Genomic DNA, 24,535 nt, shown 5'->3' with positions numbered 1-24,535 from the left:
AACTCAAATTGTCGATAACACGTGAATAGGCTCATGTCATTAATACACAATAAAGTCTTACACACGTGGACATAATTGTTGGTACCCCTCGGTTAATGAAAGAAAAACCCACAATGGTCACAGAAATAACTTGCATCTGATAAAAGTAAAAAATAAATAAAAATGCTATTAAAAATTAACCAATGAACGTCAGACATTGCTTTTCAACCATGCTTCAACAAAATTATTTTAGACATTTTGGGGTGTGTGTTTTGGGTCATTATCAGGTTGCAAGACCAATGACCTGTGACTGAGACCAAGCTTTCTGACACTGGGCAGCACATTTCTCTCTAGAATCCCTTGATAGTCTTGAGATTTCATTGTACCCTGCACAGATTCAAGACACCCTGTGCCAAATGCAGCAAAGTGGCCCCAGAACATAACCGAGCCTCCTCCATGTTTCACAGTAGGGACAGTGTGCTTTTCTTGATATGCTTCATTTTTTCATCTGTAAACATAGAGCTGATGTGCCTTGGCAAAAAGTTAAATTTTTATCTCATCTGTCCATAGGACATTCTCCCAGAAGCTTTAGGCCTTGTCAACATGTAGTTTGGCAAATTCCAGTCTGGAATTTTATGATTTGTTTTCAACAATGGTGTCGTCCTTGGTCATCTCACATGAAGGCCACTTTGGCTCAAATAACAACGGATGGTGTGATCTGACACTGATGTTCCTTGAGCTTGAAGTTCATCTATATTCACTTTAGAAGTTTTTTTCTGGGCTCTTTTGTTACCATTCGTATTATAAGTCTCTTTGATTTGTCATTAATTTTCTTCCTGGAGCCATGTCCAGGAAGGTTGGCTACAGTCCCATGGATCTTAAATTTCTAAAATGTGCAGCTGTAGTCACAGGAACATCAAGCTGCTTGGATATGGTCGTATAACCTTTACCTTTAACATGATTGTCTATAATTGTCTTTCTAATCTCTTGAGACAACTCTTTTCTTCTCCTTCTCTGGTCCATGTTGAGTGTGGTACACACCATGTCACTAAAAAGCACAGTGACTGCCTGTAGCCTTATATATAGGCCCACTGACTGATTACAAGATTATAGACACCTGTGATGCTAATTAGTGGACACACCTTGATTTAACATGTCCCTTTGGTCACATTATTTTCAGGGGTACCATCATTTTTGTCCAGGCCTGTTTAATGAGTTTACTTTTTAAAATAATTCTTTTGAGGCATGGTTCAAAATTAATGTCGGATTTTCATTTGTTCATTTTCATAAAAGTTTTATTTATTTTATTTAATTTACTTTTGTCAGATTGAAGTTATTTCTGTGACCATTGTGGGTTTTTTTCTTTCATTAACTGAGGGGTTCCAATAAGTTTGTCCACATGTGTACATGTGGCTCCCAAAAAAACACTCAAGTGTAAAACTTAAAATGGATGAATGAGTCTCTGTTTCTTTTTGACTAGTTCACCTCAGTCTTGGGCTGTGGGTTGGTTGAGTTGGCGATGGGTAGCGTGGTTGAACAGAGAGATGAAGAGGAGGAAACTCGGTCATTAGTTCACTTTCTTTTAATGTTGAACAGGCTGCCCTCGTCCTGCTTCTCTCTCTCTTCTTCACTCGCTCACTCACTCGCTTTCCCTATCCACCTACATCATTCTAGTACTTAACAGCAATTTAAACCCTCACTGTATCACTTTGTCTAACAATAATTAGTTGCCACTCTTATAATAATTAGTTTATTTACACAAGCTTGTCCTGAGTAGATGTGGCTTAACCAGAGACGGTATACCTCTGAAGTCCTGCTATTCAATGTAGTATGAATGGGAGTTGACCAATTATAAGAGCCAATTATCTTCTGCAATGTGCTAGTGGGCGAAGCCCCCATTAATGTGGAGATCTGCTCAAGCTCAGTGGCCAGAAAAATCTGAAAAATCTTCTGTGCATTATTGAGTCAAACGCTACTAACAATTAATGAGGTGTTTATCAGGTTTTATCAGCGGTTTACAGTTTGTTTTGGAAATGGTAATTTAACCTTCAGTTTAAGTATTTTAGTCTCTTCTCATTCAGCCAAGTCTTGTGTGACAGGAAAAAACTTCCTGGAGAAGTTGCAAAGATGGCTGCTGAGTGAACAGACTTGCTTAAAGGAACCTGGAGTCCGAGAGTTGTAGCAACCAGTATCGGTGGTGACTGTTGTCATCACTTACTTATAAGGAGCATTAAACCACTTATAACATAAGCTCTTATTATACTAGACTCTTATTATATTGACTACGCTTGCTACATTGGGTGGTATATTAGCATGGGAAGGGAGTCATCAAAGTATTGTTATCATTACCCATTCTGGAAATGTACTTGTGGATGAATATAATGTAACAGTTTTGACTGGTCTGACTGCGGGGACTCATTACATATCCTTGAATTTATCTTTTTTTTCTTGTGATAAATATTTTAGGAGTCAGGCTGGTTGGAGGTTCTCACTGCTCTGGGAGAGTGGAAGTGCTTCACAATAAGACCTGGGTCACAGTGTGTGATTCTGGCTTTGACCAGCAGGATGCAGAGGTTGTGTGTCGAGAGCTGGGATGTGGGCTTCCTGTGGAGGTGCTGGGAGCAGCTGCTTTTGGCAGAAGGGAGGGTCAGGTGTGGTCAGAGGAGCTTCAGTGTAGAGGCAACGAATCTCAGATTCACTTCTGTCCAACATCATCTTCACTCAAACACAACTGCTCCCATGACAGTGATGTGGGACTGGTGTGTGCTGGTAAGTTGTTTGTTTATTTGTTTGTTGATTTGCTTGTTTTTACAATAGATATAAAATGTTCACACTTTATGAAATATTTAATAAAGTCGATTTCTCATTTAGTCTCATCATCTGCCCCATTTCTCTTTCTTTTCTCTCTTTATTTCCTCTCTCTCTCTTTCCATCACACAGACAGTGTGAGGCTGATGGATGGTGGAAGTCGCTGTGCTGGGAGAGTAGAAGTTCTTCACAGAGGACAGTGGGGAACTGTGTGTGGTGTTGGTGGGAATGTGATGACGGCTGCATTTCTGTGTAGAAAGCTGGACTGTGGAGAGGTACTTAGTATTGATGCAGCTACACCAGGATCTGGACCAATCTGGATGAGTAATGTGAAGTGCAGTGGATCAGAGTCTACACTGAAGAACTGTGGATCACTGGGATGGGGTCAACATAGTTGTAATCATATTTTGGATGCTGGAGTTATCTGTTCAGGTAAGTTTCAACCTACAGTATATTACTTGTATTGTATTTGGTTGTGAGGTGGTTGACAGTTGTATTTTGTTTTGAGATAATTATCGAATTATGATTTCATTCACCTGAACCATGGGAATCACATGGTGGATGTTTGAAAGGTTTTATTTAAGGAAATAAATAAAACCTTTCAAACATCCACCATGTGATTCCCATGGTTCAGGTGAATGAAATCGTAATTCGATAATTATGCTGCTTCAATAATGAATATAAAACACAATTTTATCAGTTATTGAAAAGTAGACTAATTAAAAAAGGTCAAAACAAAAAAAAATAAAAATAAAAATAAAATAAAAAAAATCACAATGCAGTGGAAATTGGAAGCTCTAAACGGGGGGCCAGCCCGTTGAGGAACTGGGTGACCAGCACGGCGTGACTCCACCACTACGCCCGGCTGAGGAGCGGAACTCCACCGCATAGTGGGCTACTGACTTGCTGCCCTGCTCCAGCCACAGCAGCAGGTCGCCCGGTGTGAGCACCCCTCGAGGAGGAAAATCCTCCCAGGTGGCAATGGCCCAATCCAGAGCTTCTCCAGCGAGACGGGATACGAAAAAGGCGACTTTCGCCTGGTCAGTGCTGGTTCCATGACTACTTGAATAAACCGAACACTGAAACACAAACCCCTCGCAAAGCTCCGGATTGCCAGAATACGTATCCAGTAAGTCCATCGGATACGGACTAGTGAAGTGGCTGAAAAAAAAAAAAAGGCTTCGTGGGCCCCTGAATGTCACCCACTAGTTGGGCGACTTGCTGCCGTTGGTCCACCTGCTGCTGCATAAGGCGACCAACAGTCTCAGACACACTCTGCAGAGTGTGGTGCTGCTGCCCCAAGACTTGTCCATGGGCACGAGCAGCCAGATTCATGGCATCCATCCCTGCTGTTCGGGGGTATTGGGCAGAGAATTCTGTCAGGAGTGGCTAGGTCAGACAGAGAGGGTGAACACTCACAGGGGATGGACCAAAGCGAGAATGCTTTAATAGCAACAGAACAGGGGTAAACAAGAAAATGCAGCAATAATACAGGGAATAATGAATAACCAAAACAAACACATGACAAATGAACTTGGGCAAACCAAAGGTACACATCTGAGGCTGGTGAGATACAAGGGCTAGGCTAGCGTGCCAGGACTGAGCCAGAACAATAACACTAACCAAAACCTACAGGCCGTGGACTCACTGATCGCTGTTCAACAGGTAACGTGATTGGTGTCTAAGACTTAACAATCTGAAACGTAATGTTTAAGTTAAATTGTAGGAACCAGAGATTTGCACGTAAAGCTGGCCATCTTAGTTTGCTCCAGGGTCTGGAGCTTTAAAGAGGGTCATGAAGGTCTCTCAGTGAAATGTTCAGTCGAGACTAGGCTTTGAGGTGTCCGAATGTCCATGTCCTGCTTACTTTTGCCACAGCTTCTAGCCAGTAGAAGGGGGCCCTGAGGTATGCTCTGCACTTGCGAGCAGACACTCTCTGTTTCAGCCTAGTAAAAGTTGTTAAAGTGGAGCAACACGGCTGCTATGGATACTTGAGTCTTCGTTAGGCAGGACGTCACAATTTCATGTAGACTTGCTCAAAGGTTCAGTTGGCCGGTCAAAATGATTTGCAAAATCTAACACAATCTCTATGGGGCTAAATGGTTACTAAAAAGATGAACAAAAGAAAACTAGACAAACAAGAAAAATAAATTGAATATTTATTTATTGAGTAAAGTTTTGGAGGCATAAAGTTGTAAATAACAAATTTCTTTTGTCAGCTGAGGCTTTTTCTCTTCTTCTTCTGGAGCTTTGTCCTTTAAACTTTAACTCAGACCTTCCTGTTACTCTGTGTCGTCTACTGATATTCTGACTTGGTCTTTTCAAAGTGTCTGTTTATCTGTCTGCTTGGGGTTGTTCCTAGCAGAGAAAATGGGCTGTGGCTGAGAGAAAGGGGAGCTCTTAGCTTCCAATATCTTAGCTGTGTATTGACTTAAGATGGGACCCAGTGCTCTCTGAAAGAGAAGGTGTCTGTCTCAGCAGGTTGGGGTGGATGTCTGGTTTATCTCACAAACAACCTGAAATGTTTTTTAAATGTGATCTGGTCCTCTCCTACACACAATCCCAATCATTTAATGTGTTTATAAGAGATTTTATAACTCTTATAACACCTAGGAGGTGTTATAAGTTTTATATAATGTTTTTTCAGCAAGTAACAGTCGTGAAAAGGTCAAACTGTGCATGGTGCACCAGTACAAGATTTCCAACTGCAGATTGAAATTTCCTCACACTGCTGACATAAGCTGATCAGCTCTCAGGGCACATAAAATGACATGTCACTGGTGTGAGTATCTATGCTGTATTAAATATTTTTTTTTGTAATAGTAGACTGACAACTACAACGTATCTAAGAAATGGCATAATATATCTTATTATACTGCTTTGTTAAAATCTGCTACATAATATACAAAGGTTAAAGGTCAGAACATTCACACATATTCAAATACAAGACTCATGAACAGCATTTCAAAGACATAAAAGCCTTTTATTAATCTATTATGACTTTCTGTCATTTATCTTGGCTGTGAAAAAGGCCCAAACTAGTGCATTAGGCCTCACTGAGCTGACTAACTCTGACTAGGGAAAGTAAATAAACACATATGTATATTGTGTTACTTTATATCTTCTTTGTAATTATTGTCTATTGGTGTGTATGTATTTAGATGAGCATTGGTAGGAGCATTGGTAGGTCAAACCATACCCAGGTCAAAAGGTCAGTCATTGTAAAACTTTGTTGAAGGTCCCTGATCAATATTCAAAACTCACTGAAACCTTTGGAATTTTTTAATCTGTGTTGTTTATTTTCTGATTGCAATTAAGGCCCCAAATGAGACCATTGTGGCAAACATATCGATATGGTTAAAATATAAACAACTTTACATATAAAGAAAACTAGTTGATACAGATCAATGCAGATATCAAGGCACAGAAGAGGGCAAAAGAGGTTCAAAACACAAGCTGTATTAAAAATGTATTTGTGTTATAAACGTATTAGCAAAATGTTGCAACTAGACTAGAGAGCAGGTGTGCTGATGGTGGCTATATTTTTATATTTTATTTATTATAATATATTTTATATCACTGTGTACTTTGTAGAAATCACTGCAAACCGATGAGTAAATAAAAACTAACTAGCAACCTGTTAGACTGAACCAAAAATACGTTATTGGGGGCATGACCAGACTGCCAATATGAGGGGCTTAGCCTTAGCCCTCCAGTCACTACACAGCAACTGTTGTTTGCTGACATTTTGATGAATGATTCAACAGTTATTTGGAAATAAGGATTTATAGTTATAGTTGCTCAAGCCTGCTTATTTATGTTGCATTAAACATAGTGCTTATATCTTATATCATACATCTCAGACCTTAAGCTGCATCATGATGAGCATTTTCCCTCCTTCTTGCACAGCCCCTCAGTTGTGTTCTGCTCTTGGCAGATTTACACATGTGCCATATTCACTCCTTTAAAATAGTCCAATGTGTTTGTGTGTGTACTCTTTCTGTTACTGGAAACATTACCCTGCAAAGATAACTAAACATTAACAATTCAATATTAAACTTGATCCATATTCAGGGTAGAGTTCGACAGTGAGTGTGAGAGAGTTTTGTTAACATGATTTTTCAAAAGTGGATTTCAGTATTACATTTCTTTTTCTTTTTAACAATATACCAGTTCACCTAAAAAATTTTATATTGTGAAAATCATTTGTATTCATAATTTGATGCAAAATCATCACATATTTCTGATTTATTACATTTACAAGTTACATTTTTCAAGTCTTTTCTTTTGTTGATACGGCCATTTTTCCAAACTCAAAATTAAACTTACCTCTGAAAGGAGAATTACATTATGAATGCAACATTAATGGGTGTAAATCCATCACTGACAATATGCAACCCCTTATCAATTCAGAATATACACTTTATTGAACACTGCATGTTAACCTACGAGTAACTTAGGAAATGATTTAAGTATCTTCTTCTGTACATTGTATTACTTGTACTAGATCAATTCAGGAAGTTAAAATATCATGAATTCATTTTTGTTCATAATTTAATTTAAAAAGCTAAAGTCATATTTTATATTCCTTACATTTTAAGTGACATGTTTTTTTATTTTATTATTAAATCCTAAGAAATATTATATTCTAACAAAAAGTAAAATTCTCTATAAAAATATAATAAATAAATAAAAAGCTTGAAATATGTAATAATGTGTGTAATAAATATTAAATATGACCTTTTAAATCAAATTGTGATCATGAATAAACTTATTTTTGATATAATAAGTTTCTGAGGTGCACAAATATATATTGTTGTATTTTAATGAGGTTACAATACACACAGGTCACAGAATGTCCAGACTTGTGGATGGTCCTCATCAGTGCTCTGGAAGAGTAGAGGTGTTTCATGGAGAGACCTGGGTCACAGTGTGTGATGCTGACTTTGACCAGCAGGATGCAGAGGTTGTGTGTCGAGAGCTGGGCTGTGGGCTTCCTGTGGAGGTGCTGGGAGCAGCTGCTTTTGGCAGAGGGGAGGGTCAGGTGTGGTCAGAGGAGCTTCAGTGTAGAGGCAAAGAATCTGACATTACTCTCTGTCCAACATCTTCTTCACTCAAACACAACTGCTCCCATGACAGTGATGTGGGACTCATATGTGCTGGTAAGAACTACATGTTTTGTAGTTTTTATGTTTTGACTCCATGTGTGATGGTAAAGTATAACATTTCATATTATTTACTTACATCTCATTACATAAGACAGAACATTTCCTGGACAGGCAGTACAGGTAGTCCTGGACCACACACAGCTTAATTCCTGGCCAGGAAATCGGTCTGAAATGTAATACCTGCATTCCTGTTTACCTGCTCTTTTAATAATCTGTGGTTTCAGGTCACACTCTGGCTCGACTGGTGAACGGCTCAGACTCCTGTTCTGGTCGAGTGGAGCTCCAGTACCTCAGTGAGTGGGGCACAGTGTGTGATGTAAGCTGGGATATGAGAGCTGCCAGTGTCCTCTGTGGTCAGCTGAAGTGTGGGAGTGCTGTGGCTGTGTTGGGGTCAGACTGGTTTGGGGAGGGGAGTGGCCGGATCTGGGCTGATGTGTTTGATTGTCAGGGGAACGAAACACACCTGTCAAAATGTCCCATTTCATCATGGAGTCGAACTGCATGCTCTCATAAACAGGATGCTGGAGTCGTCTGCAGTGGTGAGCTTTACGAATCAGGGTTTCTCAACCACTGGGCCTTTTTTTCAGTAAAAATGTGAAGAGTTCTCCACATACTTCATGTAATGTACAATACGTTTTAGCATTTGTTTTTGTAACTGTGACTGGAAATTTTAAACAATGAAGATCGACTTGTGCGGTTTCAGTATTATCTCCCTATAAATACTGAATACAGCCCAACTAATATAGCAGTTACCAAAAACAGTGTTTGATTTTGAAATCTGTTCATTATCATGTGCTGTAAAACTGAAATATCTTCTGAAGCCTTTAAAATAAGAAATGAATAAAAATGTAAAATAAGGAAATTAAATAAATAAAAATGGGTACTTTCAGGTTCTTCTCTGGTGTTTCATGAGGGGCGAGTTCGGTTGTCTGGAAGGATGGAGTGTGAGGGGGAGGTGGAGGTGTACTTCAGGCAGGACTGGAGGAGAGTTCTGCTGGACTCCTGGAGTGAGTCTGAGGGCTCTGTGGTCTGCAGACAGCTAGGCGGTGGTTCTGTGCTCAGCATCTCCAGCTCCTCTCCATCCAGTTCTGAACACAGCTACATGTGTGTGACGGGTTTCAACTGTTCTGGGAGTGAAGCTCATCTGGGGAACTGCAGCAGTGCAGAAGCAGTCAACTGCAGCTCCAGAGAACAGCTGTACATCACCTGCTCTGGTAAAAATATTGGAATCGTTTAGAATAATTTAGTTGTTAATATAGCAGAAAATATTACAACTATACAGAACAGAGTGACAGATTAGAGGAACAGTCAACAGTAAGTGTGTTGATCAGGTTTTAACGGCACAGTACACCTGTCCAAACAACCGTGTCCAAACAAGACTTTATAAATATATGATATTTCACCTGTGTGTGTATCATCATAGAAATGAATAATATTTTTGGGATAATAATTTGATTATTATAAGAAGTCATGCTCAGTAAATTGTTTTCTCTGAATTGTAGCTCGTAGCTCCATCAGGCTGGTTGGTTCTGGAGGAGACTGTGCAGGAAGGCTGGAGGTTTTCCACAGTGGCTCATGGGGGACAGTGAGTGATGAATTGTGGGATATTAAGGATGCAGAGGTGGTCTGCAGACAGCTACAGTGTGGAGTGGCCCTCAGTGCTCAGGTACCAGCCCGGTTTAGAGCTGTAACTGGACCCATATGGCTAAATGAGGTGGAGTGTGAGGGGAACGAGACGTCTCTGTGGAACTGCAGATTTCAGCTGTGTGGAGAGGGTGAATGTGGACACAAGGATGATGTTGGAGTCGTGTGCTCAGGTAACATTTGATGACTGCTGCTATTTATAATATGTTCAGTTGTTAAAGTGTTTGCTACTGCTTTTATGCCAATTGCCTTCTGGCTTGTCAATGCAATCTTTGGCAAACTGTAGACAGTTTTATTTGGAGAGCAACTTTCTCTTTTCAACCCTGCCATACACACCACTGTGGTTCAGTGATCTCCATGAACATTAACATTAGCCAACGTGAGAGAGGCCTTTAGATATTTTGGGTTCCCTTGTGATCTCACAGACTATTACATGTCTTGCTCTTGACATGACCTTTGTTGGTTAACCATAATAATGGTAATGAAGGTCTAAGATAATGGTCTTGAATAATAATCTGACTGTGGATTGGTGGAGTCCAAACCCCTTTTGACTTACTTTTTCCAGTCTGATGAGCATCAACACGTCTGAGGTATTTTCTGTTCGTGCCATGTGTTGTAAAGACCTAACTTTAATTGATCCCTTTTCTTTATAAAAAAACAGAGCACCTGGATGGAAAAACAATTATGATAGCTAAGTGGTTAGTTTTCAGTTATCTTCCCAATAGTTCTAGATAGTTTAGTTCATTTAGATAGTTAGATAGTTTGGATAGAGTTTCCAAATACCTGCAAGACTTAATTATTAAACACCTTTCTCCCACCAGAGTTTAAAGAGATCAGACTCACTGAGGGCTGTGAGGGGAATCTGGAGGTGTTCTACAATGGAACCTGGGGGAATGTGTGTGTGACAGGCATAGATGAAGAAGCAGCAAGTCTGATCTGTCGAGATCTGAACTGTGGAAGAACTGGGAGTGAGAAGGCTACTAAAGCAAGAGTGGAATCAGCTCCTAACTGGCTGGATGAAGTGAAATGTAGGAAGCATGACTCCTCTCTGTGGCAGTGTCCATCTTCCCCCTGGGGACAGAACAAGTGTGATAATACTGATGAGGCGGCTCACATTACCTGCTCAGGTAGGGACTTTCTCTTTCTTGGAGATGGACAAACATATTTTCATTTTGAAAGCAGACATTAGGAGTATTGCAGGATTGAAGAATATTGAAGATTGAAAGCCTGATGTTGAGCTCAGTTTGATATTAATACAGTATTTTTATCATATTCACAGGAGAGAATAAACAGCACACACTGGAAAACCATCTGAAATTCTCCTTATTTCCACACCTGAACCAGCGCTCAAGTATGGAGGCATTCTTTTTACTGAACCATTAAAATATTAATCAGAAGTTAATAAACCCAGATAACTCACTCATTCTTAATTGTATTGACAAATCAATCTCATCTAAACTTCCCTTTTTATGAGTTGAAATGGTGTGTGTGTGTGTGTGTGTGTGTGTGTGTGTGTGTGTGTGTGTGTGTGTGTGTGTAATTTAGATCACCTGCCTCTAAGGCTGAAGGGAGGAGAGGGAAGCTGTTCTGGGAGGCTGGAGGTGTATCATAATGCTGAGTGGGGGTCCGTCTGTGATGATCTGTGGGACATCAAAAATACAGAGGTGGTCTGCAAGCAGCTTGGCTGTGGTCCAGCACAGAGAGCTGGTGGGAGTGCTGCCTTTGGTGCTGGTAAAGAGACTGTCTGGCTGAACAGAGTAAAGTGTAGAGGGAATGAGCTTCACCTGTGGGACTGTCCTCATTCCCTGAAGAGACACACTGACTGCTCCCACAGAGCTGAGGTCAGCTGTGCAGGTCAGAGGATTATTTGTTATGCTGGTGTTAACTTCTCTGTGTTATATTCATCAGTGTTCTCTGATTGGATACTTTTGGGAAAGACACCTATAATCTTTGCACTGAATTAATTCACTTTAAGCTTGTGGGACAAAGCTATTGCAGAACCGTGCAGTGACAGCACACATGCTCCTGTACCTTCTGCCAGATGGCAGCAGTGAAAAAAGTCCATGTGAGGGATGAGTGGGGTCCTTCACAATGCTGATGGCCTTACGGGTGCAGCGTGTGGTGTGAATGTCTGTGAAAGAGGGGGGAGAGACCCCTATGATCTTCTCAGCTCTCCTCACTATCTTCTTAGTTCTTAACACCTCACCTTAGTTTAAACTGCTGTGATTTTACTCTTTATCTCAGTCCACATTCTTCCATCACTTCAGTGACTTTTCTATATTGTTTTTGATTGTCCAGAAATGCTGCTGTAAGGTTTATTTACAGTTTATTTATCTCTTTTTACTTTTACTCTTTTTACAGACATATTTGTGACCTCTACTATTGCATCTGAAACAACCACAACTGTCATCACTGGTACTCCTTTTATTCCTTTATGTGATCTTTCTACAGATCTCTAAATACACTATGATGTTCCACTGAGTTTTACTCTTTGTGTATATTTCCAGCACATCTGACTGAGAAGCAGACAATCTCTCCTTCACAAATTCCATCCTCACATTATCCCTACGCCTATCCAGTGTCTCTCCTGGTGCTGGGAATGTTGCTCTCCCTGGCCTTAGTGCTTCTGGTTGTGCTGTTTAACCAGAACAGAGTGTTCAGGAGAGGTAGGGAGATTCAGAGATCATCTACAATCCACTTTCTGTACATTCTCTAAACACCATCAGTCCTTCAGTCTGTCATCAGTCTTCTGTTCTACTGAACTGACTCCATGTTTCTCTCTGTCTCTCTCACAGTGCTCTCTAAGAGGAGGCAGAAGGCTCTGTCTGAGCCAGTCTATGAGGAGATTGATCATAAACCTGTCAATAAAAGATTTACTGAAAGGGGTAAATAATATATGGAGTGTTCTACTGGAGGCTGTCCATAGTTGCTCACAATATGGGAAGTGGAGCTAATGTTAGCTGGCATGTAGAAATAATTGTGTTTAAATGGCTGTAAATAACTAAATGCCTTAAAGCAGCTGTAGCATTTTACCTTATCTTACATCATTTTGATGCACCACTGACTGTAATATGGAGAATACCAATACACCGTGTCATTATGGGAAATGTAGTTTTTGTAGCGGATTTTCAGTTCATCTTGTGATGTGTAGTTTAGGTCATCAGTCAAAGTGGAATTGTGTTTCCTGTGCGACTTGTCTGGAATTCTGAAGGTTTTCCACGACTGTTCTGCTCTAATGTAACAGGAAACATCCTCTCTGAAGGGCAAATTTCAGGATATGAAAATGTGGAAGAGCAGCTCCTCTCAAGTAAGTCAGCAAAACGTGTTTTATTACTTCTGTGTATTTTTACAGGAGGCTTACCCTAAACATCGATCACATTCCTCAGTAGCTTGTGTTGATTTATCTTCTGTAAGAACATTTTTATGAAAGGATCTTAGATGTGCGTTCATGATTTGAATCACAGCTGCTACTATTGTCAGGCATCTGAGATTATTCACAAAAGCCTCTTTTAGAATCAACATTTATTTTAGAAAGAGAAAATGGAGAAGCTCATTCTCTTCATTCTCTTCTAGCAAAGACAGTGGATGAAGAAAAGCCTGAATATTATAATGAGAGCACCACCAGTGGACTGAGAAGTAAGTGACTTTATAAACTGATCATTTACATTTTACACATTTAACTGACACTCTTCTCCAGAGTGACTTACAGGTTACTCAGATTACAAAGGTGGGACAATGTAGTGTTTAGAGTCTTGCCCAAGGACTCTTATTGGTGTAGCACAGCATAGCCACCCAGACCAGGAATTGACTCTCACTAGCTCACTGGTAGGTACTGGTGTTATCTGTTGTGCTACGCCAACTTTATGAAATATGTCAATGTTTTTATTTGATTTAGGTGAGGTGGGCACAGAGGACACAACAGACAACTATGATGATGTCATCACTGCTGGTCAGAGACCCGATAGATTAGCAAGTGTGTTCCTGTTTTAATATTTATATGAACATTTGTATAATTTTATTTATGATACTACAGTGTACAGCTTTGCACATTTAACTCAATATTAAAGATAAAGAGCAGGAATAGAACTCTTTCTTATGAAGTACCCAGTTTGTGGTATAATGAATATCTAAATTGGAGTTGGTAAATAGTAAAAATCAAGTCTCTTGTCACTGAGGCTGCCTTTCATTTTTACATTTTGACAGAAAACAAAGTGGAGATCTATGACGATGTGACTCCTGCTGGAGAGAGCCCACACAGTACACCAGGTCTGACTCTTTTAAAATGGAAAATTCATTATGAAAAACCATCTATTAAATAATGAAATCATATTTGTTGCTCACTGTCATCTTAACATTTGTCTACATATGTCGGTGCAGTGTACCCTCCTGAGGGCTATGATGATGTCCTCACTCCTAGACAGGAGTTAGCAGGTGTAGCAGGTGATGGAGGTGAGCATACAGTGGCTTTATTGAGGTGGAGAGAGATAAAACAAACATTTTTCTTTGCACACCTTAATAAATAAAAGAAAATGCAATGATTAGAAACTGAGGCTTCCAGCATTACATTACATGTTAATAGGTTAAATTACTGTCAATTGATGGAAAGCCATGAGGGTGGATGGGGTGGCACTGGCTACCCGATTATCCACTTTTTCAACTTTTTAGATTAGATTTGATCCTTTCAGTCTTCTGGGGAAAGGTGATTCTGAACATAACATATCACATTCTTGGTCATGTGAATTTATTTACAATAATCTCGATATTAGTGTATAGAGGGCGTGTTGCATAATAGCCTGGTAACATTATATAGCCTTATCTCACTGTTTTTCACTACTTTACTACTGGAGTAGCCATGGTCTAAAACATGGTGTTTTACAATTATGTCACAATAGAATTTTTCCAGTTAATAAACCTTAGCTAGACAAGGAAAAGAGATCTCCACCGACTCTTTCGTGTGAAGTACCCAGTTTGTGGTATAATGAATATCTAAATTGGAGTTGGTGTTTAGTAAAAATCAAGTCTCTTGTCACTGAGGCTACCTTTCATTTTTACATTTTGACAGAAAACAAAGTGGAGATCTACGACGATGTGACTCCTGCTGGAAAGAGCCCACACAGTACACCAGGTCTGACTCTTTTAAAATCCATTCATAAATGAAATCATATTTGTTGCTCACTGTCATCAAAACATTTGTCTACATATGTCGGTGCAGTGTGCCCTCCTGAGGGCTATGATGATGTCCTCACTCCTAGACAGGAGTTAGCAGGTGTAGCAGGTGATGGAGGTGAGCATACAGTGGCTTTATTGAGGTGGAGAGAGATAAAACAAACATTTTTCTTTGCACACCTTAATAAATAAAAGAAAATGCAATGATTAGAAACTGAGGCTTCCAGCATTAAATTACATGTTTAAAACATTAAGATTTTTAACTGTTTCTTTTCTGTTACATCCAGACTATGATGATGTGGAAGAGGTGGTGGAGGTGCCTGAGAAGGAGAGATAGACCATCGCCAGAGTCCAACCAGTTGGACTGCTCAGGAAATTTTTGTGACATTTGAAACTAAACCAAAAGTTAAATAGTTTTTTACTTTTTTACTTTTTTGTAACCATACTTATGACTTTTACTGTAAGCATGTTTTTTTTCATTATTTTGGACACGTAATAAATATAAGGTAGAAAATGTTTAAACTTCATACATTAGCTTAGATTTTATGGTTTGATTTCATTGATTTCATGGTTTTTATAGTTGAAAAAAGGCAAATCACTGCAAGTGTACATTTAACATCATCTGCATTTCAGCCAAAGATATTTAAATCAAAACTAACAATAAATGTATCAATTTCCTTTCCACCAATTTCCTACTGACAATAAAACACCAATCAGAGTTACATTTATTTTTTTCCTAAAGACAATCACTCAAATGCTGTTTAATAATCAGAAATAAATGCATAAGTCCAAACTATTTGCTATAGAGTGTTTGTCTATGATGGGGTTGAAGTATGTATTAACTGGCTTATATGAAATGTTATAGATCACAGTACTTTCAACAATATATAGCAAGTCTGATAATAAAGTGTGAATTTTGACACCAGTTAAAGATGATGTGTTTCACTTCTTTTTGTCTGCACTCTGTTTTCTCTGTGTTCTCTGTAGAGTTTCAGATTATGTCCATCCATTAAGATGAAGGTATGAGGGGATTCCTTTGTCTAAATTTACTAGTAATCACACACTGCATTAGACTTACTGCGGCCAAATGGAGGAATGACAAGTGTTCTGCCTTTCTTGGGGCTCAGTGAAGGCTATTCATGATGCACGGGTTGTGGAATGTCTGCTTAGCTGTGGAATCTAGATAGACATCATCCCACCACAGTTTGAGGTGACAGATGTTATATATATATATATAGAAGTATATATATATATATATATATATATATATATATATATATATATATATATATATATATATATATATAAAAGTATATACATTTCTGCACCATTTAAGGTGGAACGTTAAGTTAAGCTGGCAAATACCTTAAGCCTTTTGGGTGCAGCAAGGTCAAATCACCTTGTTCTGAAATTTGTGGGAAAACGATGTGTGCTGAGATTATGTGCTGAGCTGGTTACATTCCCAGAAGTACAGTCAACAAAAGAATAACAGCTTCAAAGTCATGCTGATGCGCCACTGACTTATCATAGGAAGAATAGCATCTATATTGTTGCTGCTTCAGGCTCAGAACACTAACTGCACTGTGTAACTTTAGAAACCTAAAGGAAAAATGTCTTTTCTTATCTTTGTCTGAGGAGAAATAAAGCAGATCTCAGTATAGTTTCTAACCCCCTCCTTAGGAGAAGTGGAGAAGGAAAAGTGGAGCTCAACATCAGCGCTTAACTGTGAGCAGTTTTGGACGCAGCTGAGAAAAGCGTGAGATTTCTCTCTGCTCTGATAGACTGCTGATATATCTCTGTGATGTAAAATAGAGCTTTAGAATAGAAGCACTGCTAGGCCTACTTGTCAGATTCAGCTTGGACCCCACAAATCACTGAATGAGGCCATATTTTATTGTATATGCATTTTAAAGAAACAGTAATAAAAACAGTAATACTTTATATTTAATTTAACTGTGACTCCTAACTAAGAGCTAAGTGTGTGTGTGTGTGTGTGTGTGTGTGTGTGTGTTGGGAGGGGCTTTATCAGTGTATGGATTAGCTCTCTGCAGGTGCAGCATTAAAGCTGGAGTGTTTCCTCTCTCTGAAGTCAGTCTCCTGTATGTTGGAGGGTTTCCTACCACACTGCTGCAAGCATCTCTCACACACACACACACTCCTCTAGAGAGGGAGGTGGGGTTGTGTTGATCAGCGCTGACGCTCTTTTGATAAATATGGAGAAAGAAAAAAATGCCTCCTCTGATTTGTCACTGAAAATGTTTGATGGTTTTCTCACCTCTTTCTAATAAGGTCATAGTGATTGGCGGCTGTGGGGTCTCTCTCTCTCTCTCTCTCTCTCTCTCTCTCTCTCTCTCTCTCTCTCTCAGTGTCTTCAGTCTCTCTGGGGGAGTGGAGGTGAAGCTTGTTCTGCTGCTGAGTTGAACGGAGTGTGTGCAGGTCAGAGGGAGATGGACAGCTGTGTGCTCCTCATTCTTCTGTCCTCCATGATCACACTCTCCACAGCTGGTAAGTTCTTACTGTCTCAAATGAAAAGGATCAACATTAAATACAATCAGAGCATTAATCACAGTCATTGTTTCAAATGTATTTGAATAGAAAAATTGATCAGAATAATGTAATTAATGTTAAATTAAGTTTTCTGCTTTAATTATGTGAGACTGAATTCAGTATTCTGCTGTTGGGCATTCATTTTTTATTTCTCTCTCATGTGCAGACATTGTAAAATTGGTGAATGGTGGCAGTCGCTGTGCTGGGAGAGTGGAGGTTCTTTATAGAGGACAGTGGGGAACAGTGTGTGATTATTACTGGGATATAAAAGCTGCTACAGTGGTGTGTAGAGAGCTGGGCTGTGGAGAGGCTGTAGATCTAGTGAATGCTGATCACTTTGGACAAGGATCAGGAGTAGTCTGGAGATATGGGAGGGTGTGTAATGGATTAGAGTCAACAGTGAACAAATGTGGAGTACGAAAAGTATTTGGTCCTACCTGTGATCATACAAGAGATGTTGGAATGATCTGTTCAGGTAAAGTACAAATAAATTCAGATTGTAATATAATCACTGTTTTTTGTAAATTAACCTTTAGATTCATTCTTTATTTTGTACTAAGATTACAGCTTTACATGGAGTATCAGTATTAATTTTGTCTTCATGATTAAATTTTGAATGTTTTCTCACTCCTAACCCTCTGGCAGACCAGAATATATATTTTTTATAGAGGGTGTTTTGGGGTTTTGATAGGGCCTGTGATGGGGTCTTGCAGTATGTGCCATGGATATGCTAATATATAGAATATGTTTAAACTATTAATGAAGAGGTAAAACAGTATTATATTAAATGGTACTAAATTATGCGACTAAAGCTGTCTGTGAGCTGGTCTAAAAAAGTAATTTGCTACAAATGGTAAAACTGCTTGTTTTTGTTCAATTATGGCAGATGAATGAATTTAAAAATAGAAGTGTAATTAAAAATCAACCTTGTTGTCACATGCAGACCTTGTATCTCCAAAATGGTAACTTTACAGAAGAAAACTTTCAAGGTTTTATTCAATAGAAAGAATTCCATGGTCCATTTATTCTAAAAAATCTGGAGATGGAGATATCCATATCGGGAGATATGTTTTTTAACTGACAGAGACAAATTAAGGAAAGACCTTAATAATTCCCTAAGATTAGTAAGTTTGCTTATCACCACAGATGGTAAAAACTCTGAACCTTTTAAAGGCATAGTTTGGCAAAATAAACCATCACAATATTCATAATGTATTGTTAACCTCAAATGCAGCCAAGACATTTTTGGTTCTTTGCCAGAACAATGCAACAGACTTACATGGGAATTATCATTCTAATCTGAAATATGAGAAAGAGACATGCTAGAAAAAGATTGCTAACAAACACTGTCACTCTGTAAACACACGTTAAAAAAAACTCATTTGTCTTGATTAACAAAATAGAGCTATGTGCTAAAGAGCTCATGAAAAACAAAACTGACGGAGCAGGAAAGGGACATAACAGAGCAAATAAATGACAAAATATAGTTATATGTATCTACAGAGATTAGGTGGCTTAAAGTTCAGTGTTTTGAAGCAGAGCTAGCCTAGTGTCTCCTGTTGTAAACTAAAAATCAGGTAGGAATCCTGTCTTTGGCTGATCACCTACATCTGGAGTGAGTGATAAATCATGTAAATTCAGTTTTTTTGATATAACAAAAATATCATTGGTAATATCAAGTCATTCATAAGTCCTCAACAGCACAAACCCTTTTCACCATAAGTCACCAGGTTTTCACCAGGTATTGCAGGCTGTTCAATAAATGGCCAACACAACTGTCCTGTTAAAAAATCAGCCTCACCATAGTTTTGTGTTTTTCAGTGTCAGTGATGAAATGTGATAACAGTGAGTGATATCAGTGTAATAATAGAGGATATATTGTAAGAGTATTGTAATGATTTTTTCTTTTCCTCATTTTAGAAGTCAGGCTGGTTGGTGGTTCTCACTGCTCTGGGAGAGTAGAGGTTCTTCATGGAGAGACCTGGGACATAGTGTGTGATGCTGGCTTTGACCAGCAGGATGCAGAGGTTGTGTGTCAAGAGCTGGGCTGTGGGATTCCTGTGGAGGTGCTGGGAGCAGCTGCTTTTGGCAGAGGGGAGGGTCAGGTGTGGTCAGAGGAGCTTCAGTGTAGAGGTAACGAATCTCAGATTCACTTCTGTCCAACATCATCATCGCTCAAACACAATTGCTCCCATGACAGTGATGTGGGACTGGAGTGTGCTGGTAAGAAATGTGTTTTGTATTTCCAGATGACTGTTTGAAATGTATTCAGTAGGCAAACGCTGGTCAAAAACCCTGGTCAGTTTTTCTGTTATAGTGAAACGTTAAGTGAGTAAAATATTAAATAAAGTTACAGATGGAATAAAGTTAAAGATGAAACATTGGAAACATTTTGGCATGAGTGGGACCACACTAACCAGAAACCAGCACTGGCAAGTGCCACAGGTGAGACCAAACTTGTGAAAGTGTTAAAGCAAGATTAATTTATTATTTTTCTTTTGCTTAAGTTTAGAGTGAAAAAAGAAAATAAGCACTATGGAAACGTTTGAGCACCCCAAGAGATCTGAGCTCTCAGTTAACTTTCACCAAATTTTCAGACCTTAAAGCAGCAGTAGTTAACCTGTAAAAAAAGAGATATTTTCCTCAAATTTGCTAAAACTGTCACTATGTGCTGAAAGTAGTACGAGGGAGATAATCTGTGAACAATTTTATGGTTCCTCTTGCTCCTAATTCCAAATTGGTTATGTTGTCTGGTCTGTTGGCTGTTCTGTGATTCAAACCGAGCGTTGAAATTCATTTGGAAGAAAGATATATAAGATACATCTAGAAACAGGTGGATTTATCTTAAATGTCTTATATATGTTTATGTGCAATGTGTCAACAGTGTCTTGGAAGTAGCCATAGATTTTCTGCATTTAAGGGTGCTGCCTCTGTGATGGCCCAGGGAAGCTTGCTGTTTGCAGGTCTGCCTAGTTTAAAGACCTAATCATGGGTTCTTAACTCTGCACACATGTTGCAGTCACCCATGGTTGCTTGTTTGGAGTGTGTGATGATGGACCTGAAAACAGAAGCTTTGTCAATGCACTTGCTGATGTAGCCAGTCACTGATGCTGTATACTGTTCAAGGTTCATGGAATCTCCAGCAGTCACAGCCTCCATAAACATGTCCCTGTCAGTGTGCTCAAAACAGATCTGAAAAGCAAAGTTAGCTTCTAGTTTCTTCTACTCTGATTTGGTACGTCTGATAAGCAGTCTTTAAGATGAAATTTGCATGACACATGATGATGGTCTTAGCTGTTATGGGGGTGGAACTGTGGTTGATTTCTAGGTTGTAGCAGGGTTTGACAGTGGCAGGAATAACTGCTGGCTGCTGTAGTGATCATTCATGGATAATTTTGAGTTCAGGTTGAGCTGCAGCAGAAAATTGCTTCATTCATTTGTGCCAAGAGTGACCCCTGTACATGTCGCATCATGCCACCAAGAGGTCATACAACAACCTTTGGCAAATAACAGATTGCATATTTCACCTGAGACATGGTACTTAACAAGACTGGTGCAGGTTAAGTTAAGGTCTGAGAGAGAGCTACTCACAGAAATGCTGGAAAAAAATCTAATCAAACCCCCTTTTTTACTGCAAAAGACCTTTGGGAACATTTAATAGGCACTGAAGTGTTACTGCACTGTTCTACTATGAGGCGACTCCTGCAAAAACATGATCTTCTTAGAAAAACAAAACCTTTCCTGCATCCTTTTAGATTTCAGCATCAGAGGTTTTCTAAGGAACATCTTAACAAGTAACCTATTGAATAAATGTTTCATCTTTAACGTAATGTATTTATGAAATCAGGTCATCTTTTACTTTCTTAGCTATTCTCAGTAACAGAAATGTTGACAACAGGTGTCCAGATTTTTGCAATCCTCTGTATATGTATCTCCCTCCCTCTGACAGACAGTGTGAGGTTGGTGGATGGTGGCAGTCGCTGTGCTGGGAGAGTGGAGGTTCTTCATAGAGGACAGTGGGGAACAGTGTGTGATGATAAGTGGGATATGAGTAATGCTGCAGTGGTGTGTAGAGAGCTGGGCTGTGGAGAGGCTGTAGATGCACTGAGTGAAGCTCACTTTGGATCAGGATCAGGACCAATCTGGATGGATGATATGGACTGTAGTGGATCAGAGTCTACACTGAAGAACTGTAGATCAGCAGGATGGGATAAACATAACTGTAATCACTCTACAGATGCTGCAGTCATCTGCTCAGGTAAATTCATTTAAACCGGGGTTATACAGTGTCCAGCACAGTTTAGTGATTTTCCTGCTAAACGCACCCTGATTCGACTCAACAATTACCAAGCTAAATTAGTGTGTTAGAACAGAGCAGTCGCCAAACTGCTGCACACTGGAACTCTCAACCCACAATTAGCAAGTCTGTTATTCTGATCCACTTTCATTTGTTGCATTTAATCTTATTTATTTGAATGTACAACTTCTTTAGAAACCCAGTACCTACGGATTTGTAAATAGATGTATTTATATTTAAGAACCATGCATTGTCTAATATATTTTCAAGATCATTATATTAAACATCATTAACCCTTACTGTTAAATAATATCTCTTTTAGAAGTCAGACTGGTTGGAGGTTCTCACTGCTCTGGGAGAGTAGAGGTGCTTGACAATAAGACCTGGGTCACAGTGTGTGATGCTGGCTTTGACCAGCAGGATGCAGAGGTTGTGTGTCGAGAGCTGGGCTGTGGGATTCCTGTGGAGGTGCTGGGAGCAGCTGCTTTTGGCAGAGGGGAGGGTCAGGTGTGGTCAGAGGAGCTTCAGTGTAGAGGCAACAAATCTCAGCTTCACTTCTGTCCAACATCATCTTCACTCAAACACAACTGCTCCCATGATAATGATGTGGGACTGGTGTGTGCTGGTAGGAGCTACATTTTCATAATTAATCTCATTTTTGCTACAAAGTAGAAAATACTAATAGATATATTTAGGGTATGTTTATAGTTTAAAATGCACTCTTTATAATTGTGATTATATTTACATATTTCTCTGTTTTCCTTTTTTTTTTAAAGAAAATTTACTTTGTTTAATTGATATCATTTAAAGGCCTTTGATGTTTTTTGTAATTCTCTCTCTCTCTGTCTTGCTTGCTGTTGTGCAGTCAGTGTGAGGTTGGTGGATGGTGGCAGTCGCTGTGCTGGGAGAGTGGAGATTCTTCATAGAGGACAGTGGGGAACAGTGTGTGATGATGACTGGGATATGAGAGATGCTGCAGTGGTGTGTAGAGAGCTGGGCTGTGGAGAGGCTGTAGATGCACTGAGTGAAGCTCCGTTTGGATCAGGATCAGGACTAATCTGGATGGATGATATGGACTGTAGTGGATCAGAGTCTACACTGAAACACTGTAGATCAGCAGGATGGGGTAAACATAGCTGTGATCATTCTAAAGAAGCTGGAGCCATCTGTTCAGGTAAATTTTACAATTTGGGGGAGATTTCATATGTCCTATTGCGGTGGATGAAACAGAAATTGTCTATAACATATAATGGGTACATATCATAAATCCACAATAAAGTCTTACTTGTGGTTTGCAATGATGTTTAATTTGCAAGCTCCACTCTGACAGGCTTGTCCTGAGTGGATGTGGCTCAACCAGAGATGTTATACATCAGGAGACCTGCCATTTATCGAAGTATGATAGGGAGTTCTCAAAACATTTAACATGACCTCTTTTTGAGGATAAACTCTCACCATTCAACAAAAACAATCAATTTTCTTGCTGGTTATGCTCCGAGTGGTGGACAGTCAATGTGCTAGTGGAGAAAATCCCCCTCAATGTGGAGATCTGGTCAAGCTCAGTAGCCAGAACAATTCATGAGGTTTTTAACAGGTTTCATCAGCATTTTACCAATTGTTTTGGAAACGGTAATTTGGCCATAAATTTTGAGTATTTTAGTCTCTTCTCATTCATAGAGATAGGAGTCTAGTCTTATGTGACTGGAAATAACTTCCTGGCGGAGTTGCAGATATTGCTGCTGAGTGAACAGAGTTGCTTATAAGAAGTTTGGCTCAACTGTGGAGTCCGAGAGTTATAGCAACCCCTCAATCCATATACTTAAGCAGTCCTAAATGTGGCTATACATATTGGTGGTGACTGTTGTCATCACTAACTTATAAGGAACATCAAATCACACTTTTAACATAAACTCTTATTATACTAGACTTACTAATCAATCACCTTAATCCAAAAATGACAAACAGCAATCATATTAGGTCACAAGGTACGATTTGGTGAAGAGTAGCTTCCTCAGTACTATATTAAGTCAGTGATCACCTTTGCACACTTTCTCACTGAGTCTATCTAAGCAACACAGCAAGCAAAAAAAAAACAGGTGTAGTTGCAGTTAAACTAAAAATGGTCATCATTCTTATCATTACCCTACATAGTACGTAGCGCTAAACGTATGCTTGGCAAAGCTGAGGTCAAATGAATGCACATTATCAAAACAAAACTGAGTCAGCACACTGGCTATGCTTGCTGCATTGGGTGGTAAATTAGCATTCAAAGGGAGTCATCACAGTATTTTTTATCATTACCCATTCTGGAAATGTACTTGTGGATGAATGTCATGTAATAATTTTAACTGGTGTGGCTGTGACTCGTGAGCAGTGACATATCAGTACATATCCTGGAATTATCTTTACTTTTTCCTGATAAACATTTTAGAAGTCAGGCTGGTTGGTGGTTCTCACTGCTCTGGGAGAGTAGAGGTACTTCATAGAGAGACCTGGGTCACAGTGTGTGATGCTGACTTTGACCAGCAGGATGCAGAGGTTGTGTGTTGAGAGCTGGGCTGTGGGCTTCCTGTGGAGGTGCTGGGAGCAGCTGTTTTTGGCAGAGGGGAGGGTCAGGTGTGGTCAGAGGAGCTTCAGTGTCTAGGCAACGAATCTCAGCTTCACTTCTGTCCAACATCATCTTCACTCAAACACAACTGCTCCCATGATAATGATGTGGGACTGGTGTGTGGTGGTAAGTCATTTGTTTGTTTATTTGTGTATTTGCTTGTTTTTACAATAAATATCACAGGTTCACACTTAAATGAAATGAAATATTTAATACAGTCGATTTCTTGTTTGATCTCACCATCTTCCCCCTTTCTTTTTCTCTTTTCTCTTAATTTTCTCTCTTTTCCTTTCTTTCCCACAGACAGTGTGAGGCTGA

The 24,535-nt window shown here is 39.4% G+C and overlaps 2 protein-coding genes across 2 annotated transcripts in view; both read left to right on the top strand.

Annotated features, from left to right (window-relative positions):
* LOC140549727 (scavenger receptor cysteine-rich domain-containing protein DMBT1-like) overlaps positions 1 to 15,102 on the top strand; it is a 71,552-nt gene extending 56,450 nt beyond the window's left edge. The window contains 18 exon segments of the mRNA XM_072673472.1: positions 2,446 to 2,748; positions 8,180 to 8,494; positions 8,846 to 9,169; positions 9,287 to 9,308; positions 9,465 to 9,772; positions 10,421 to 10,726; positions 11,262 to 11,453; positions 11,961 to 12,014; positions 12,107 to 12,265; positions 12,395 to 12,484; positions 12,811 to 12,906; positions 13,173 to 13,235; positions 13,495 to 13,548; positions 13,803 to 13,865; positions 13,977 to 14,048; positions 14,662 to 14,724; positions 14,812 to 14,883; positions 15,053 to 15,102. Of these exon segments, the coding sequence (XP_072529573.1) occupies positions 2,446 to 2,748; positions 8,180 to 8,494; positions 8,846 to 9,169; positions 9,287 to 9,308; positions 9,465 to 9,772; positions 10,421 to 10,726; positions 11,262 to 11,453; positions 11,961 to 12,014; positions 12,107 to 12,265; positions 12,395 to 12,484; positions 12,811 to 12,906; positions 13,173 to 13,235; positions 13,495 to 13,548; positions 13,803 to 13,865; positions 13,977 to 14,048; positions 14,662 to 14,724; positions 14,812 to 14,883; positions 15,053 to 15,102 (2,606 nt within the window).
* A 2,110-nt stretch (positions 15,103 to 17,212) lies between these two features.
* On the top strand, positions 17,213 to 24,529 carry LOC140549726 (scavenger receptor cysteine-rich domain-containing protein DMBT1-like). Its single transcript, XM_072673470.1, is given in 5 exon segments — positions 17,213 to 17,270; positions 21,262 to 21,570; positions 21,932 to 22,240; positions 24,041 to 24,333; positions 24,521 to 24,529. Coding segments are annotated over 5 exon segments (978 nt in total).
* The last annotated feature ends 6 nt before the right edge of the window (positions 24,530 to 24,535 follow it).

Source organism: Salminus brasiliensis, chromosome 2 (assembly GCF_030463535.1).
Source record: "Salminus brasiliensis chromosome 2, fSalBra1.hap2, whole genome shotgun sequence".
Lineage (NCBI taxonomy): Eukaryota > Metazoa > Chordata > Actinopteri > Characiformes > Bryconidae > Salminus > Salminus brasiliensis.
The sequence above is the reverse complement of the archived record's forward strand: the minus strand, read 5'-3'. Positions and strand labels throughout refer to the sequence as shown.